This window comes from Crinia signifera, chromosome 2, assembly GCF_055691185.1.
Source record: "Crinia signifera chromosome 2, ASM5569118v1, whole genome shotgun sequence".
NCBI lineage: Eukaryota > Metazoa > Chordata > Amphibia > Anura > Myobatrachidae > Crinia > Crinia signifera.
Genome location: NC_139218.1, coordinates 248,444,451 through 248,463,125, shown reverse-complemented (window position 1 = coordinate 248,463,125; position 18,675 = coordinate 248,444,451). Strand labels below are relative to the sequence as shown.

Sequence of the window (18,675 nt, the reverse complement as noted above, 5' to 3'; positions counted from 1 at the left end):
CCAAAGTAGTGTGTACACACTGAGCCATTTTTCCAAAGAGCAAGAGATTTTCACGAGGTGAAAGACTTTGCTAAATATCTTTCATATAAAAGGCTATTTACATAATGGGCTGGGTTAGAATGCCAATGGTGGGAGCAGCGGCCCTTTTATTTTAGTGCATTTCTGTTCTTGGTGCCGGATTGAAAACTGATCGCTGGGCTGCATATATGCCACTGACCACAGCTGCAATTTTGTGGAAAAAAAGTATTACTGTATAAAACAGATGCTGTGGTATTCTGAATTACTTTAATAAGACTACTTAGGTTACTTATTTTAACTTACAATCCTTCTCGACTGCCATCAATCAGAGCTTGAAACAATGGTTTGTTGTGAGGTATGGTCTGCAGAATATTCCCATCGCCAGTCACATAGCCAATAGCCCACTGTCCCAGTCTTGTGCAACTCAATCTAAAAATGTAACTGAAAAAAGAAAGTTGTAAAGGTCAAAAATATTTATATATTATTATACTTTACATTAAAATAACCATTTTTATCATACAGTATACCAATAAATAAAATCAGGCCCACAGTGAAAGTAATAATGCTTACCTTCCTGGTTTAGTGCTGTACTTTTGCAAACGAGCCTTGACTTCATCATATGTTAAAAATGCCATATAACCAGGGTGAGTCACTGCTAAAAAGTTCCAGTTCCTTAATATAGAGCTCCAGGGCTGAAGAAAAGAAGAGAGACAAATTGCTGTTGATTAACTGACTAACAATACAGCAAACCTTTTAAGTGCTTGCTTCTGAAAAGACTTACTGTGAGGTAAAAGCTTACAAAACGCCAAAGCTTCAATACCTACAGTAGTTAACTGGAAAATGGCACATTTATCTTTAAAGTATAAGTTTTCAGTTATGTTCAGAGATTTATTTATTGTGCTATTGAATCCTTGGAATAACTTCTAGAAAAACTAAAATCTATTTTGTTTCGTTTAACATGTCTTAAGGTCCATACACACTGGGCGACTATGCCCATCGTGTATGGACAGCTATGATGACATTCACCGCTGTGGGGAAAGCCGCTCAGTGCATACACACTGAGAGGCTTTCCCCCTGCCCGGCACTGACTGAGGGGGGGAGGACGGCGTTGCATAGCGCAGAGCTATGCAAAGCCGCCCTCAAAGCCGCTCATCTGCTGGTATTACCAGCAGATGAGCAGCTTTCCCGGCGATGATGCGGGAGCGCGCAGCAGTGCTCACCTCATCGCTGGGGCATACACACTGGGCGGCTTAAAGTGGCTGTTTTGAGTGGCTTTCAGCTCAAAGTCGCCCAGTGTGTATGGGCCTTTATTGTGCATCGAAGATGGCATTTAGGGAATAATGATCCCAACAGTGTAGCATTTAGTTAATTGAAGTCCCTTGTTTTAAAGAAAGCTACAAAAACAAGGAATTTTAGGGCAACATTTAATTCATGGGAGCAATGAATACCCTGAGGAACTGGGCGCCATACAAAAAATAGATGCCAGCAATACATTGTATCATTGCAAGGGTGCTCCTCATATCTTCGGGGGGAATTCAAGTGTTTTGTGTGTCAGCAGCCACTAGATGGTGCCTGATGGAGCAGTTTCTCTATTTGGGTGCATGCAGCCATCCGCGCTGACATTAATGTTTTGCTGTGCCATCATTTTGAGGGGCTGATAAGTAGTTAAAGCAGAGTAAGACATACAAATCACATGAGAACAGCAGAGTGTTAAGAAAGGAGGTTTATCAGTACTCAGAGAAGATTAAATCATATTTTGGCACAAAGCAAGTGAAATCATGCAAATCATTTAACGATCATATAGCTAGAGATAAAACAAAGGATGTACAGAGTACAAGTGGGCTGATATGGGAGACCCAGAAGTGAGATATAATGTTTCTATGATAGCTCACAGGCAACAACATTTTTGAAGGGAAACCAATGTGGTTAAATAGGAAAGTATTACTGTATAAAAGTGTTAGAACATGTATTCTGAAAATACTAGAAGAGCAGCAAAATATGGAAAGGAAAACAGATTGGTTAAGACCGTGGTTCCCAAACATTTTTTATCAAAATATTTTTTCACAAAAACCCGATGCCAAAGGTTTCTTACTTATGATAAAATTAACAAAATTGTCTTTATATGTCATCCTTTGATCAAGTTATGTGGTGAAGGACAAGATTTGCTGGTTTGTCCACATATTTATGATTGGCAGCCTTAAGAACTGGCTTAGTCTATTAAATTAACCACAAATAATTGAAATTGGTACTGGACTGCCAGTCCAAGGCACCCATGAAAGTATCCTCAGGCCTCCAGGGTACCACTGCACACAGTTTACACACTGGTTTTGTATTAGACTACCTTATCTTAGCACAATTTGAAATAAATAACAAAAGTAATGAAAAATTAAAAAATGGTTACACTGGACCACTAGATACTACCGTACCCAAAAAAAAAAAAAAAAAACTGTAAAAGGTTTTTTGTTTCAATATTTTTTTTCTCCATCTTCATTTACAAGGTGGCAAAAATGCATCAGGCTGTACAACAACAACTACTAACTACTACAACTACTACAACTACACCAGCCTAATTTAAAAGAAAAATGGAAGGCTTCAATTCAAAAGATAAATAAATAAATAGGTTTATGGTAATTAAATAAGGCATCTTAAGGTGCCCATATACTTATCCGATTTCGGCCCAAATCGGATGTGTTTGACATCCCCTCCGACCTGAGGTGCGGGCCTGTGCACTTCGGATTGGAGTGGGGAGGTCAGACGGGCTGCACATTCAATTTATTGGATCGGACCCATCAGTGGCACATCACGAGTGCTTTTTAGGACCCGTGATGTGTTGGGTCCAATCCTAGGTGTGTGCCAACAGTGAAGCACCGCTGGCACACACCTATGTGCAGCAGCAGGGTCCATACGGCAGGGGGCGGGGAACTAGTAGTGGCATTTGCTGGACAACGGGGCGGGAATCGGCTGGTGAATTTGAAAAAATATTTTGAAAAGACGGATAAAACCATAATTATGAAGTTCATCAGAGAAGTCATAAAACAGTGCACCACATAGTCTATAAATCTACAGCGAATGACTCTGGCATAAGGCAGTAGGCATTTTGAGGTCGGGTATGTGTACTGTCAAAAGTAAAAACAATAAGACAGACTTTAGAAGATGCTGCTCAATTCAGCACTTTGCAAAAACAATCAATTTCCAGGAAGGAAATAAAAATTTCTCACAGGCTTTTCTGTTTTATTTGTAGATTAAATAAAGAAGAAAAAAAACTCAGTAGGATAGCTATAAAAAACTAAGTAAATATGATTCATGAATTTCACAGCTGAAAACATATAGTTCATGTACTAAATGTCTTTAGTAAACAATTGGTATATCAGTCTATCTGCATTGGAAGCCAAATCATTTTCAGAAATAAATAACATTAGGATCACTGACAATTAATATGAAATTAAAATAATTCACATACAAAAGACAAGATCATTTGTGTCTGCTTAGTTAGTTGCCAAGGAAATGCAAACATTAGTGCAGACTGAATAGAGTTACAAGGCCGGCACAGCTGATTCAGCACTGCAATGATCTAGCCCAGGGGTCCACAAACTATTTTGCTCTGGGACCCCATCAGACAATAAGAATAATTACAGGACCCCAGCAAGTTACTGCAGAAGGTCATCACATTACATGACAGCAGACAGCACAGGCATGGCAGCATTGTGGAGGCACAAAATGTGAGGAGTCTAACATAACCGATATTTCAACAGATTCATCAGACTCCTTGAATCACTGACTGAGATTAGAAAAGTCATCAGCCTGATGGTTGGCAACATGGAATCGTGACCCCAAGCTGAGAAGACCGGGACCCACAGTTTGAGAACTGCTGATCTAGTCCAAATTCAGAGATAGACCCTTCTATGCAGCTGTACCACCTCTATCTATCCACTTAAGGAAGTAGCAATCACTTAAAAGATACAGTTGAGCCAGCCCATACAAAACAGCCAGTTACAACCATTTTGCCATAAATGACTATTAATCAGGACCACTGTGAATAGACGCAGGAGTCAATAACTTCAGAAACCTAAACGAAAAACTAAAAATTCTCCTGCAAGTATGGCTCTGCATAGATAAGGCTCGAGTAGAAACAGCTAAACACTTAATCAGCAGCAATAAAATATGTGTTCAATAATAAGTGGCAACAATTTAGTTACACTGGGTTATACTGTACAGAGAGAGTGCTTAAAAACTGACTCCAGCTGATATGCAAAATTAGGACTAGGAGTTAGCTGGTTTAGTCACACTTTGTGACTCAGACTGATGTAGATTATACAGCAATGTGCCTGTAGGGTGTGTATTCCAAAAAGAATGCACATGGAGCTAGCGCCACATTCCAAAATTGCATGGTTTCGGATTGTAGCAAAACAATATCTCGTAGTGGCATTAAAAAGGCTGATGGTATTAAGTAGCCCACTCAAGTGGTTCAAGAAAATAAATGTACTCAATTAAAGTGAATGAAAACCCAAAAATGATGTAAAGTAATTGAGTGTATGTAACAAGATGTTTAGGGGGGGATTCAATCTTTGTCGTTCACCCGCAGCCATCTCCCGACGGGGGAGATGGCTGCGGGGCCTTATTCAATGCTGTCTTCCCCGACAGCATTGAACAGGGGTTTTGTGCAGAACGAGCCCGACAGCACAAGCTGTCGGGCTCGTTCTGCCGAGAAAAGCCGGAAATAGGCGAGCTCCTGGCCGGAGCTCGTCTATTTTCGTCATCAATTCGTGGCCACGCCCCCTTCTCGCCGCTCGGCGGCCGGGACATTGAATCCCGACTGCCGAGCTCCAGGCGAGCAAAACGAGAACGGGACAGGGGCACGGCTGTCCCGCTTGCTCGACAGCCGTTCCTCTGACATTGAATACCCCCCTTAGTATGGTTTAAAATCACATTCTCACTTTATTGGAGTAAATGGAACACTTAAAATATTTATTCATCTTTAACAGACATGAAACAATACCGGAGGCATTAGCTGCATTAGGATCGTATGCTTAATGTGTGTTGTCATGTTTCATTTATTGTTTTTATCCATAATGCAGTGTACTTTTAAATCCAATACAATCTAAATTATAAATTGATCTAAACTAAATCACTAATAGTAAGTAAAGAGGTTTCTCAATATCTACCTGTTTTGCTAAAATCAAGACGTACCTGACTTATCTCCCCCCCCCCACACACACACACACACTACAAACAAGGAATCGTTTATCCCACTGTCCGCAAGTCTGTTGATTACATGAGCAGCAGTATACATTGCAACTACAATGTGGAATAATACCAGGGATTCCCTTACAATAGGCTTTTTATAAGAAGTCACAGTGCGGTGCCTGTAGTAACAGCATATTAAAACAACCATTTAGTTTAAAATCAGCCTTTCCACTTCATGCCTTAGTGGCAATAGCTTACCCCTATTGTGGCATGATCCCTTCCCCATCTCGCAAAGCAGTGGAGTATGTCTAAAGGTGGACCAATCACCACTCTGCGCTGCAAGTTATCAGCATGATATCAGTGGGGAACTGAAGAATGCATTTCCCTTTAAAAAGAGCAGGAACAGGTGCATTATACTGTACTTGTTTCCTTAAAGTTAAGGTACACGATGGACCCGATTTACTTTGAAATCAGGTCCATTTTGCCGGCAATCGATGGACGCGATTTTGCCATAGGCTTCAATGTTAAAATATTTTTAACATTGAAATCGGGAGCATCGCGTCGGCCTTGTGCCATTATAATGGCACAAGATGAGATGGACTTGAATAAGTCCATTTTACATAGCAAACAATGTGAAATGGGCCAATATGACCCATTTCACATTGTATATGGCCCCGTCATCATTAAAAAGTTAAGCAACCCCATTGTGAGCGTCACCCCATGATTGACGCCAACCCGAAGCGTGGCGAGCGCAGCGAGCCCGCGAGGGGCGGCGGTGCGCGTCCTCCGACCTTTTCATACCCCTGCTATCCTCCTCGGTGTGGAGTTGAGAATATAAAGTGTGGCGAGCGCAGCGAGCCACCGAGCCCGAATCGTGGCGAGCGCAGCGAGCCCCCGCGAGGGGCCGCGTATACCTGTGAAGTTATACGCGTCCCCTTGCGGGGCTCGCTGCGCTCGCCACGCTTCGGGCTCGGTGGCTCGCTGCGCTCGCCACACTTTATATTCTCGACTCCACGCCGACGTTGATAGTAGCGGTATGAAAAGGTCGGAGGACGCGCACCGCTGCGCTCGCCACGCTTCGGGTTGGCGCCAATCGTGGGGTGCCGTTGAGGGGGTAAAATTTGGGGTCTGGGGACTACTTTACATTGAATCCAATGTAAAATAGGGTCCCAGGGGCCCTATTCACATTTGATTCAATGTAAAAATCGCGTCGGTCGCATCGCATGCGATGCGACCGACGCGATTTTTCCGACCCGATCACCCCGATACAAATCGGTGTGGCCGTGCTAGGAAACAAGTTCCCATTATACTATGTTAAAAAACACATGGCCTTCAGTTCTATCCCATATGACCATGCCAGTTAAGTGCTTAATGGGATCTGGTACACTTATCTGAGCTACTGTGACATTATTAAAACGTGTCCCTGTGCATTAGCCAATCCACACACTGCTACGTCTGCTGTCAGTCCATGTCTGCTTTCCTACAGAAAGCCCTCCCAGAAAGCCTCTACAGAAAGCCCTCCCTAACACGGGGCAGCCTGCTTCAAAGGATTGAAAGGACATAGCAGGTTTAGTTTTTTATAAACACTACAGCAGGCATGTCCAACGTTGGCCCTCCAGATGTTGTGAAACTACACATCCCAACATGCTTTGCAATAGTTTTAGCATTTTCTAATAGCAAAACTGTGGCAAAGCATGCTGGGATGTGTAGTTTCACAACATCTGGAGGGCCAACGTTGGACATGCCTGCACTACAGCTATATAATACTCTATATATTGGACATCATAATACAAAAAGTCTTTGATACTGTAAATACTAGACCAGGGGTTCCCAATCTTTTTTGATTCACGGCACCCTAGAGAATCAGACTTTTTTTCACGGCACCCCTAGGTCAATTTTTTTTTTATTTAGATTGGGTTTATATGCGATTCTTAGTGGCAGTTATGTGGTAAAGGGCAGGATTTGCTTCTGTTGGTACACATTCTATGATTGCCAGCTACCAGCACTGGTTTTGCTCATAAATAATTAACCATTAATAATTTGAGTTGGTCCTAGACCACCAAGCCGCGGCACCCCTGCATGTGTCCCGAGGCACCCCAGGGAGCCACGGCACACAGTTTGGGAACCACTGTACTAGACACATAGAGAACATACAAACTCCATATAAATAGGGTCCTGGTTGTAGTTGAACCTCTGACCATAACACTGTGAATTAGGGGGGGAGGGGGGGTGCAACCAATCAGTTCCTGCCATTTATCTAGCACAGTCCATGAAATGACAGAATCTCTGGTCTGCAACACAGGACACCACCTTTACAGAATGGCTAGCTGTGGAAGAATTGTAAAAATTATTCAGCAATAACAAATGTGTACCTGCTCGGTCACCGACTGCTCATGCGCCCTGTCAGCGACATCAGCTGCTATTAGTAGCAAAATAAAAAATATTTTGTGTATCACATAGTGCATTTTAAGTATGATTTACCATTGTTATCTTACACAGATCCTGTGGCTGATTTAAAAAAAAAAAAACCATGGGCCTACATTTAGGCAGCCACAGAATGTGTATAAAGCATAGATGTCCGATTATTTTATTTATTTAACGGTTTAAATGCAAGCTACATAATCTAGTATAGTAATCTCAACATACCTGAAATAGTCTAGTAAAAATATCATACTCAAAAACAGAAATGTAATCATTGCAAGTCAAGTCAATGGTGGACTTTAAAGCCATTGCTTCTAATCCAGATGTAATTTGATGAACTTCATGAAGGCACTGTCTGAAAACTTTCCATGGCACAATGGTTCTGTGGAGGAGAAAAAAATATGTTATAAAAAAAAAATAATTTATGCATCAATCTTGGTTGAGAGATAAAGTACCAACCAATAAGCTTCAAACTAATTTTACAGACTAGTGACCAGATGTACTAAGCCTGAGAAGTGATAAAACGGAGAGTGATAAACAACCAGCACCTAACTGCCATGTCCCAGGCTAGGTTTGAAAAATGACAGGTAGGAGCTGATTGTATGGAGGTTTATCAATCTCCATTTTACCACTTTTCAAGGCTTAGTACATCTTAAGGCCCATACACACAGGGCGATTTTGAGCTGAAAGCTTCTCAAAACACCAAGTTTGAGCAGCATTCCGCTCAAAGCCGCCCAGTATATGTACAGCAGTGGTATTACCAGCAGATGGGCGGCTTTAAAGAAGGCTTTGGATAGCACTGCGCTATGCAAAGCCATACGCCCCTCCGGTGACAGCGCCGGGCATTGTATGCACTGAGTGGCTTTCCCCCCAGCAATGACAGCGGTCATCGCTGTCCATACATGCTGGGTATAATCACCCAGTGTGTATGGACCTTTACCCAGTGTTTGAAAAATGACATGTAAAAGTTTTCCACATCATCTGTACAACACGGAAAAGGCAGTGCGATGGCATAAACATGCATGGCTTCCATTGGCACTGGGTCACTAGTGTGTATTGATGAAGTGATAGAAGACAGAAGCAGCTGGATGAATTCTGAAGTCTAAAAGTGATAGAAGGACTAATCAGATCCAGACAAATTAAGCAAAGTTGACTGGACAGTGCTACACAGTACAGCCAGTGACTCAAAACCCGCAAAAACAATCCATGAGTATTAAGGCAAAGACGTGAAATATTCTGTAATGGCTGAGTCAATCACCTGCACTCAACCCAATTTAGCATGCTTTTCACTTGTTGAATTCAAAAATAAGGGCAGATCGCCCCAGAAACAAACTGAAGTCAGCTGCTGTAAAGGTCTGGCAAAGCATAACAAAAGGAGAAAAAATATTGAAATTGAACATTTTAGTGAGGATTATGTTCATTATTCCAATACATTTTTTAATCCCAGAAAACAAGGGACTCTGGTATAAACATGGCGGCATATCCTAAAATTAGTTTTTTTAAAGAATGTGCAATACGACTCTTCCTATTCCCAGATCGCAATGTGCCCGCTATAATATTGACTGGGTTAAAATACATAATTTGGTACTTGTTTAGTTTCACGGCGGCAGCATGGCCGCGTGCTACTTCCAGGTCTGTGTCCCCTTGCGGGGCTCCCTGCGCTCACCCACGCTGCCGCCGTGAAACTAAACAAGTACCCATCATTTTATTTACTAGCACACTAAAAGTCCCTCCTTAATTTCGATGTCTGATTGGCCTTTAGCTTTCTAGGCAGCATTATATGGCCACCAAACACTGTCTCATAGCTATAGTGCTACCAGCCTCCCCTAGTTGACTTTGCAAATGTAGTAGTATTGTGTATCATAGTACTTAATACGTTATGTAACCAACATTTGTGGTTCATGGAGCAGGACCCAAAAAGGGGGTGGGGCTTTGTGGCACCTGTTCCTGTCATTGTGTGGTACTGCTCCCAGGCTCTCCCGTAACTGAATAGATGCCATCTCCCTCAGCTCTATTATGCAGAGCAGTGGTGTGTGCGCTACCCTCCCCACTCAGGGCAGGCCTAGAAGGCAGCATTGTTCCACTAAATGGGGGACAGTTGGGAGCAATGCTTCATAGAATAATGATTATGCCATGTATGTGGATTTAGTTTTTGCTTACAAATTGGATCAAATGACAAAGTAAAGCATTGCAAATACAACGGCTTAAGACATAGGAATATTTGTATATGAATATATGTGCTCAAGGGATGATATGACATTTTTACTGTATTGTGGCTTAGTAAAAGTTCCTTTCAGATGTCAGATCTTTGTAAGCATTGTGGGTTATGCGGATGACGACAAAGCTTCTTCCACAAATAGTTGTACTGTAGGCAAATTGCTTAAGTTACTTGTATCACCTTCTACTGAAAATGATCTAACATTGGTATTATCTTGATAAACAGGAAACACTTTAATGCTTTAAAAACCAACCACAATCATAACGGTGGAAAACACAGTGACTGCAGAATTATTTTCTTTGAACAAGACTGCTGGTACCATCATTTGTATATGCCATCAGATGAATGCTCTCTTACAAAATCTATAATATCATATAATACTATATGTATTATAGGATAATGCAATCATTTGGCAAAGCACCTACTATCACATTACAGATACTTACTTTTCTCCGAAAAACTTTCTCCAGAACTCTGCAGCATCTGCCTTTGTGATCCGGAAGGTATCTCCCTGAAACTGCCCATTGGGAAAGAGTGCCTTAATTTCTGCCAACATATGGCTAAATATTAAGGACAGCTTTGTAAGATTTCTCCTGCAAAAAAAGAAAAGTCCAAAATCAGCCTTGCCGCCAACACATTTCTACTTACAGTACATTGCTTAATACTAGATTTATCAGATGTATGTGGGTTATTGATTTAATTCAAGATCCAGAACTTTCATTCTAAAACAGGATGCTTATAATCCATTGCAAAACTACTGCAGCTTTGTCGCACACAATTTCAAGTAACATGGAAAATAAATAAAGGAAACTTTCAAACCTTTGTTATTTCTCTTCAAACATCTCCTAAGACAGAAATGGAAAAGAATTCTACCAGAAACTTCTTCATTTTTAAAAATACTGAAAATGCGGGATCATGCGGCTAGTTTTTACATACCAAAAACACAAAAGTTTCAATATTATTAGGAAATTGTCATTTAAAAAAAAATATATATGAAAAACTTTTTACCAACTTAGAAAATTGTAAGAAGGTTTGCAATCTTAAATATATAAATAAAATGGTTATATCAGAATGTGTTCTACATGTCGTAGCCCAAGGGTAGAATTAAATTGTTTAATTGTCATCCGCCAGCAGCAATTCAATTGTGATGCCTTAATGGAAATTACTACAGAAGCCTACATTTCTTCATCCAAGCCCCTGTGGTGGAAGAGAAAAAATATTTCAGAAAGAAATGGCACTTTTCAAATCACACCCAGAACTTTAGTCAAATATCGCCATTTTGCACAGCTAACCCCTTTTGGGCATGAACAGGACAAAAAAAAAAAAAAAAAAAGATCGGTACTCTTTACCTAGAAGGGCGCCAGCGATTGGAATCGCGGGCGTCGGGGGTAAAATCGCGGTCATCGCGGGTAAATCGCGGGTACATAAAAATCTGCTGCCTGCGATGACCGCGATTTTCCCATAGGGAACAATGTTAAAAAGGCTGATTGACCGCGATTTTCATGTCAAATGCCTCAATGCCCGCGATTTGGCCATAGGAATCAATGTTAAACGGGCTACAGAGCCCAAATAGGCACAATTAACCCTTAAATGTCCCCCCAAATTTTTAACGCCACCCCACGATCCACGCCAACCCGAAGCGTGGCGAGCGCAGCGAGCCCGCGAGGGGCGGCGGTACGCGTCCTCCGACCTTTTCATGCCCTACTATCCACGTCGGCGTGGAGTTGAGAATAGAATAGTGTGGCGAGCGCAGCGAGCCACCGAGCCCGAAGCGTGGCGAGCGCAGCGAGCCCCGCGAGGGGACGCGGATACCTTCACAGGTAAACGCGTCCCTTCGCGGGCTTCACAGGTGTCCGCGTGGCCACGGACACCTGTGAAGCCCGCGAGGGGACGCGTTTACCTGTGAAGGTATCCGCGTCCGCTCGCCACGCTTCGGGCTCGGTGGCTCGCTGCGCTCGCCACACTATTCTATTCTCAACTCCACGCCGACGTGGATAGTAGGGCATGAAAAGGTCGGAGGACGCGTACCGCCGCCCCTCGCGGGCTCGCTGCGCTCGCCACGCTTCGGGTTGGCGTGGATCGTGGGGTGGCGTTAAAAATTTGGGGGGACATTTAAGGGTTAATTGTGCCTATTTGGGCTCTGTAGCCCATTTAACATTGATTCCTATGGCCACATCGGGTCCATTGAGGCATTTAACAGTAAAATCGCGTCGGTCGGGCCATTTAACATTGATTCCTATCGGAAATCGGGAGCATCGCGTTGCGGGCATCGCGGGTACATTTATGGCCGGCCGCGACCGACGCGATTTCCATGTTTAACATGGGTTTCAATGGGAAATCGCGGGCATCGCGTCGGTCGCGTCGCGGCCAGACATAAATGTACCCGCGATCACCACGACGGGCGCCCTTCTAGGTAAAGAGTACCAAAAGATATCTTGAAAGTAAGGCATAATGTACTGTAACATCCCTTATAGGGTGAATTTCTAAGTGATCTGACGATGGCTTAGAAATTAAGCACATATCTCTCTGTGCGCATACCCCCGAGAGATAGCGATTTGCGGTCCCGCATGCAGTATAAATCTAGTTAGATCACCAGTGTTTTCACCAAAGAAAGCTGGTCCGCACAGCATACATCGCATGTGTGCTGAGTGATCTGTGCTAACCTACGTCGCTTTGCATGGGACTGAAGTTGCCCCATGTATTTGTCCCTTTATAACACTCTGCGTGAAAGTGAAGTGCCATCCTAACCAATAAAGAAAACAAAATTGCTAACATGGAGCTAACAAATGGTAGTTCAACTGGTTATCACACTGGATGGCCCATGGGAAATGGTGCCTTTTTAAAAAGAGTAAACTCCAACTAAGCTCTATCCTACTTGGTTAGTTTTAAAACCACCGTTTCTCCTCCTTGAGGAGCCAGAGTTCGCAAGGGCTGCCATAAAGATTTATCGAATCCCTTGCAAGGATTGCACATGATACATCATATGCAAAAGGACCGCATACGGCGCTTTATTCTGGTCCGTTTGCACGGACCAGAATATTCGCAGAGGATCCAATGGTGTGCATAGGCATATGTGTAGGGTCATTTCTGCGCATGTGCATATGACGGGCTTAGATCATTTGGTCTACAGCATGATGGTCGACACTATTAGGTCGACATGGGAAAAGGTTGACATGGGTCTAAATTGACATGGTTCTAGGTCGAAGGGTCATTAGTTTGACAATGTTTAGGTCAGTCAAAAGGTCGACATGGGGTTTTTCAGGTTTTTTACCTGAATGTCAACACAGTCGACATGGACACAATGCGTCGGGCACACTATTTTATTCACCCACCACGCCCTAGTGGATGGTAGAGCATGAAATGCCGCCTGTTGGCACATGTCGGCTCAAAACACAGTGAAAAACCCCCATGTCGACCTTTTGACTGTCGACCTAGACAATGTCAGACTAATGGCCTGTCGAAGTAACGACCGGTGGAACTAATGACCTTTCGACCTAGACCCATGTCGACCTAATGACTGCTGACCATCATGCTGTAGACCAAATGACTGCATCCCGCATATGATGGCTGCATGCGGCCACAGCAAACAGGGTGTTCGCTAGGTACACGCACCCAAGTGTGCTGGCGGGGGGGGGGGGGTGGGTCGATGGCGAGACCAATGTGTGTGGATCCCACTAGCCTGCGAATGGATGTTACTGTATAACATCCATTCACAGGCCCTGCGAGGAAATGCCCTGGAGAATGGGTGGCGGCCAGGCCACCGTTCGCAAGGCGGGGGTTTGGTGGACTCACAAGGCTGCAATTTAGCAGCTTTGGGAATCAACCAGAATAACCCCCACAGTGTATTGTATCCAATCCTGCCACCCGGGAAGCTGCTGCGCGAGTCAAGGGAGACAATAGAATTTGACGGCAGATAATAACCACTTGGCCCATCATGTTACCTCAAACCATATTTGATCCTTATTTCTTTGTAAGGATATCAATATGCCTATACCAAGCATATTTAAATTGCTCTACTGTATTTGCCTCTACCACCTCTGATGGGAGGCTATTCCACTTATACCCTTTCTGTGAAGTAATATTTCCTCAAATTTCCCCTGAATCTTCCTCCCTCTAGTTTCAGTGCATGTCCTCGTGTTCTGTTGTTCCTCTTCCTGTGAATAATGTCTCCCACCTGTACTTTGTTAAAACCCTTGATATATTTGAAAGTTTCTATCATGTCCCCCCTTTCCCTTCTCTGCTCTAAACTATACATATTAAGATCTTTTATTCTTTCCGGGTAAGTTTTGTATTGTAGTCCATGCACCATTTTAGTTGCCATTGTTTGTACAGTCTCTAATGTATTGATATCCCTCTGGAGATATGGTCTTCAGAACTGAACACAGTACTCTAGATGAGGTCGTACCAGTGACCTATACAGTGGCATTATTACTTCTTTCATTCTACTGCTAATTCCTCTTCCTATGCAACCAAGCATCTGACTTGTCTTCTTCGTTGCTATGTTACTTTGACTACCTGCATTTAGGTTGCCTGAAACAGTGACACCTAGATCCCTCTCCTACTCAGTAGTTTCCATTATACTGCCATTTAGATTATATTTAGTCTTCTGATTTTTGAGACTCAAGTGCATGATTTTGCATTTTGCAATAAAATGTAGTGGTCATGCTCTTGACCATTCTTCTAATCTACCTAGATTATCAATCATTTGTTTTACCCCTCCTGGTGTGTCTACCCTTGTGTCATCTGCAAAAAGACATAGGGGGATATTCAATCACTGGCGTGCCACTCCGGGGGGGGGGGGGGGGTCGCTGGGCCCAATTTAATGCGGTCTTCCTCAACAGGGGATCTCACAGAACGGATCTGACTGCACAAGCAGTTGGGCTCGTTCTGCCGAGAACGGATGGGAATTGTCAAGCTCCCGGCCGCAGCTCAACTATTGCCGGACACGCCCCCTTCTCGACCCGCAGCAGACGGAACTTGTGATTTTGAACGGGACAGGGTCACGGTTGTCGAGTCAGTTTGACAGTCTTGACCCCACATTGAATACCCTCCTTTATTTACCTTCAATTTCAATTGCAATGTCACCAATAAAAATATAAAAAAGCACTGGTCCAAGTATAGATCCCTGGGGTACTCCACAGGTAACCACTCAAACTGGTCCAATCATTTGCAACTTCTCCATTCGTAGAAGTCACATAGTGTATGGGGGCCTAAAGAGGTAATGGCTTTCAGTGGCTTGGATTGGCTACCCCCAATAATTACCGTTGGGCAGGGATAAATGGATAGCCCCGGTGAGTCAAAAATCCACTGCAAGCTACCACAGCTTATTGGATACTGGCCTTTGTGGAAAAGTTTAAGGAAGGACATTTACTGTTTTAGCATGACATTGTCAACATGTACAAAGAGATGCAACAAAATATGATTTTCAGCATTTTGTATGAAGACATGTAAACGGCCTGCAGAGAGCCCTGACGTCAATCTTAAGGTGCCCATACATTAGTAAGATTTATCTTCAGATCTGGCTGGTTGGAACAAAAACATGGTTATGGATGAGTGACAGTTTGTCTGTTTCCCAGCATTTCCAAGCAAATAGTCAACGTTCATTTGCTCTCATCCATAACCATGTTTTTGTTCCAACCAGACAGATCTGCAGATAAATCTGCGTGTGTATGGCCACCTTTAGCCAAATCTAGTTCAAAGCCTTCACAGAAAAGACTGAAATAGCTTACAGTTTTGTAATGAAATAAGCACATAACAGGGCAGGGTACTTATGTAGTAACTGGGCTGCCGATTTTGAAATCGGGTCCATCGCATCGCATCGCACCCGACCAAATCGCATGCGATGCGATGCGATGCGATGGACCCGATTTTTCCATAGGATTCAATGTTAAAATGGACTGAGTCCATTTTAACATGGAATTCAATGGGAAAAAGGGGTCCTTTTCATACCCCTACTATCCAAGTGGGCATGGAGTTGGATATAAACCTGTGGCGAGCGTAGCGAGCCACCGAGCCCGAAGCGTGGCGAGCGTAGCGAGCCCCGCGAGGGGACACAGAATACCGTCCCCTCGCGGGGCTCGCTTCGCTCGCCACGCTTCGGGCTCGGTGGCTCGCTACGCTCGCCACAGGTTTATATCCAACTCCATGCCCACTTGGATAGTAGGGGTATGAAAAGGACCCCTTTTTCCCATTGAATTCCATGTTAAAATGGACTCAGTCCATTTTAACATTGAATCCTATGGAAAAATCGGGTCATCGCATCGCATCGCATCGTATGCGATGCGATGCGATATCGCATCGCATCTGATTGTATGCCTTAACTTAAGGCATACAATCAAAAAATCGGCAGCCCAGATACTACATAAGTACCCAGGGCAGTAATATTAGAGTGTCCATATGCTGTACTTTTTGCCATGTAATGTAAATTAAATTTTTTTCATATCAACCATAGCAATACATGACCAAAGTGGGAAATTCTTTGTCCAACTCTTATACAGCAATTTTACCCATCTCTACTTTCCCCTTATTGATTTACTCTTTCAGATACAGTATGTTATTATTTTTACATGTACAGAGATTTGTCTTGGTAATGTCTTATACAATCAATTGTCATGCAAGTCTTTGTAATTGTTTCTCTATATTGAAAATCCAAATAAAGTTTATTTAAACCAAAAAAAAAGGTGAATTTTTCCAATTATATTTCACAATCAGGGCTTTCTCCATGACCTTTCAAATGTGTTCTCATATAGTTGAAAAGAATTGGGGGGGGGGGGGGGGGGGGGGGAGAACAGTTGATGAAGTACTGTATTGCTAGGAAGAATTACAGAACAGTGTTTTAATACCCTCTTGGAGATGCCAGGTTAGTAAATCTTTTCATTTGAAAATTTAATTGAAATGCTTGTTATTGTCCACAATTACCCCAGCATATCATTACTTTATATAAAGATTAGAGTTGCTGATGGCAGCTCATGTTGAATCTACTCCTTTATTTCATATATGCACCTCAAACAAATGAACAAAATAAATGCTCTACTGATCATATGAGGACAGTGGAGTGGTAGGGTGATCTCGATTGCATATTTGGTGTAACTGTAAATTGTATGTAGAATACAAAAAGGCATTCTATACAATGGCTTCCAACTTGGAGCTATTATTGGATCTTTTTGTTTTGTTTTTTGCAATGCACATGAATAATGTGGATCTTTGAGAAATGTGGGCGTCCTTTTCATTATACACAACAGTTTCTTAGTTGCTAGCAACATTTATATTAAGAGGCGCTCCACAGAAAATAATGTATTATTAGATCTTGCTGGTTTCTTCAATGGAAATTTTTTTTTCAAACGTTAATTACATTTTAACTAGAAGAGAAGGTGGTCTGCACATACTGACAAGAAACATAAATGTTCCAGTTTTAGAATTAAACAGCCATAATTTAAGACTTGATTAAACTATGGGCACTTATACAGATTGTGTTAAATAAGAGAGAGCAGATTAGATTGTGTCATTTTTAATAAAAAAAAAAAAAATAGGTTTAAAAGAACAAAAATGGAAAATGTAGGCATCAATAATAGTTGCATGCAAGAAAAAAAACTGAGCAATACACCAATTATTATGCTGAATAAAATACATTCATATCAAATTGGGATGACTAGGGTGGGACACGGTCGGTTGGTCAACCTAAAGATGGTCGACAGTCATTTGGTCGACATACAGCAAGGGCAACAGTTGTCTAGGTCCACATGGGACATGGTCGACAGGTACTTAGGTCAACATGGTCTAGGCCGACAGTCAAAAGGTCGACATGGGGGTTTTAGACACCTGTTGACATCGCTGTATGTCAACCCAACATGGTCGACCTAATGACTGTCGACCATCTTTAGGTCGACTCAATGATCCCATTCCACTAGGGCAGCAGTTGCCAAACTATGTGCAGTGGCATGCTGGGTGCCCCTGAACACTCACAGAGGTGCCCTGGGTTGGAGTCCAGGACCAATTCATATTATTTATAGACAATTTAAGAGGCAAAACCAGTGCTTGTGGCTTCCAATCATAAATTATGTGGACAAACAGAAGTGAAGCCCTTTCTGACTACATAACAACGTAAGGATGACAAATAAAACACAATTTATGCAATTTTATATATATTTTCAACCGGGAATTTGATTTTCTTGTGGGCAAGAGGTATTATTCTGTCCAATATTTGGGACAAAACCAAGTTATTAAGCTGATCACAGCAACTACACATCTTAAAACTGATAATACAGTGCGCAAATATTAAAACATAAGCAAATAATTCCTTTGTGTATTTGCTACTCTAAAGAAGGTAAGGTAAATCTCTTTCTTGCAAAATGTAACCCTTTTGCTGCCAAGGCAGTACACATTTTCAGCACAACAAACATGTAGCCAAAGATGTAATCATTATATCACAACCTTTTGGGACTATCCAGTTTTTTGTTTTTTTCTCAACTACTGGTTTGCAAACTGTGCGCTAGGGTGCCCTTGGTTAAGTAGTCCGAGACCAATTCAAAGTATTTATAGCCATAGCAATAGGCAAAACCAGTGCTTGTGGCTGCCAACCATTAGATGTGGGACAAACAAGCGAATCATGTCCCTTACCGCATAGCTGTCCCTTACCACATTTACTTTAAAAAAATATATATATATATATCTATCTATATCACACACACACCTTTCGGCTTAAAAGTGCCCATACACTATGCAATTTCTCTCATTGGAAAAAGTCGCATTCCAATCCCCCTTCAGCCACTGGGCAGGATCGCATGAGATACATTGCATGGGATACTTCTGCATGTGATGTGTTACATGCAATCCCC

At 42.5% G+C, this 18,675-nt stretch overlaps 1 protein-coding gene across 5 annotated transcripts in view; it reads right to left on the bottom strand.

Moving 5' to 3' along the window:
• The window catches only part of CBLB (Cbl proto-oncogene B), a 163,714-nt gene that overhangs the window by 78,500 nt on the left and 66,539 nt on the right, over positions 1 to 18,675 (bottom strand). For all 5 annotated transcript variants that reach the window (XM_083174230.1, XM_083174228.1, XM_083174231.1 and 2 more), the window contains exons 3-6: positions 10,288 to 10,434; positions 7,849 to 8,005; positions 589 to 710; positions 322 to 459 (exon numbers count right to left, since the gene is read on the bottom strand). In XM_083174230.1, coding sequence (XP_083030356.1) covers positions 322 to 459; positions 589 to 710; positions 7,849 to 8,005; positions 10,288 to 10,434 — 564 coding nt within the window. The remainder of the gene's footprint in view (positions 1 to 321; positions 460 to 588; positions 711 to 7,848; positions 8,006 to 10,287; positions 10,435 to 18,675) is intronic.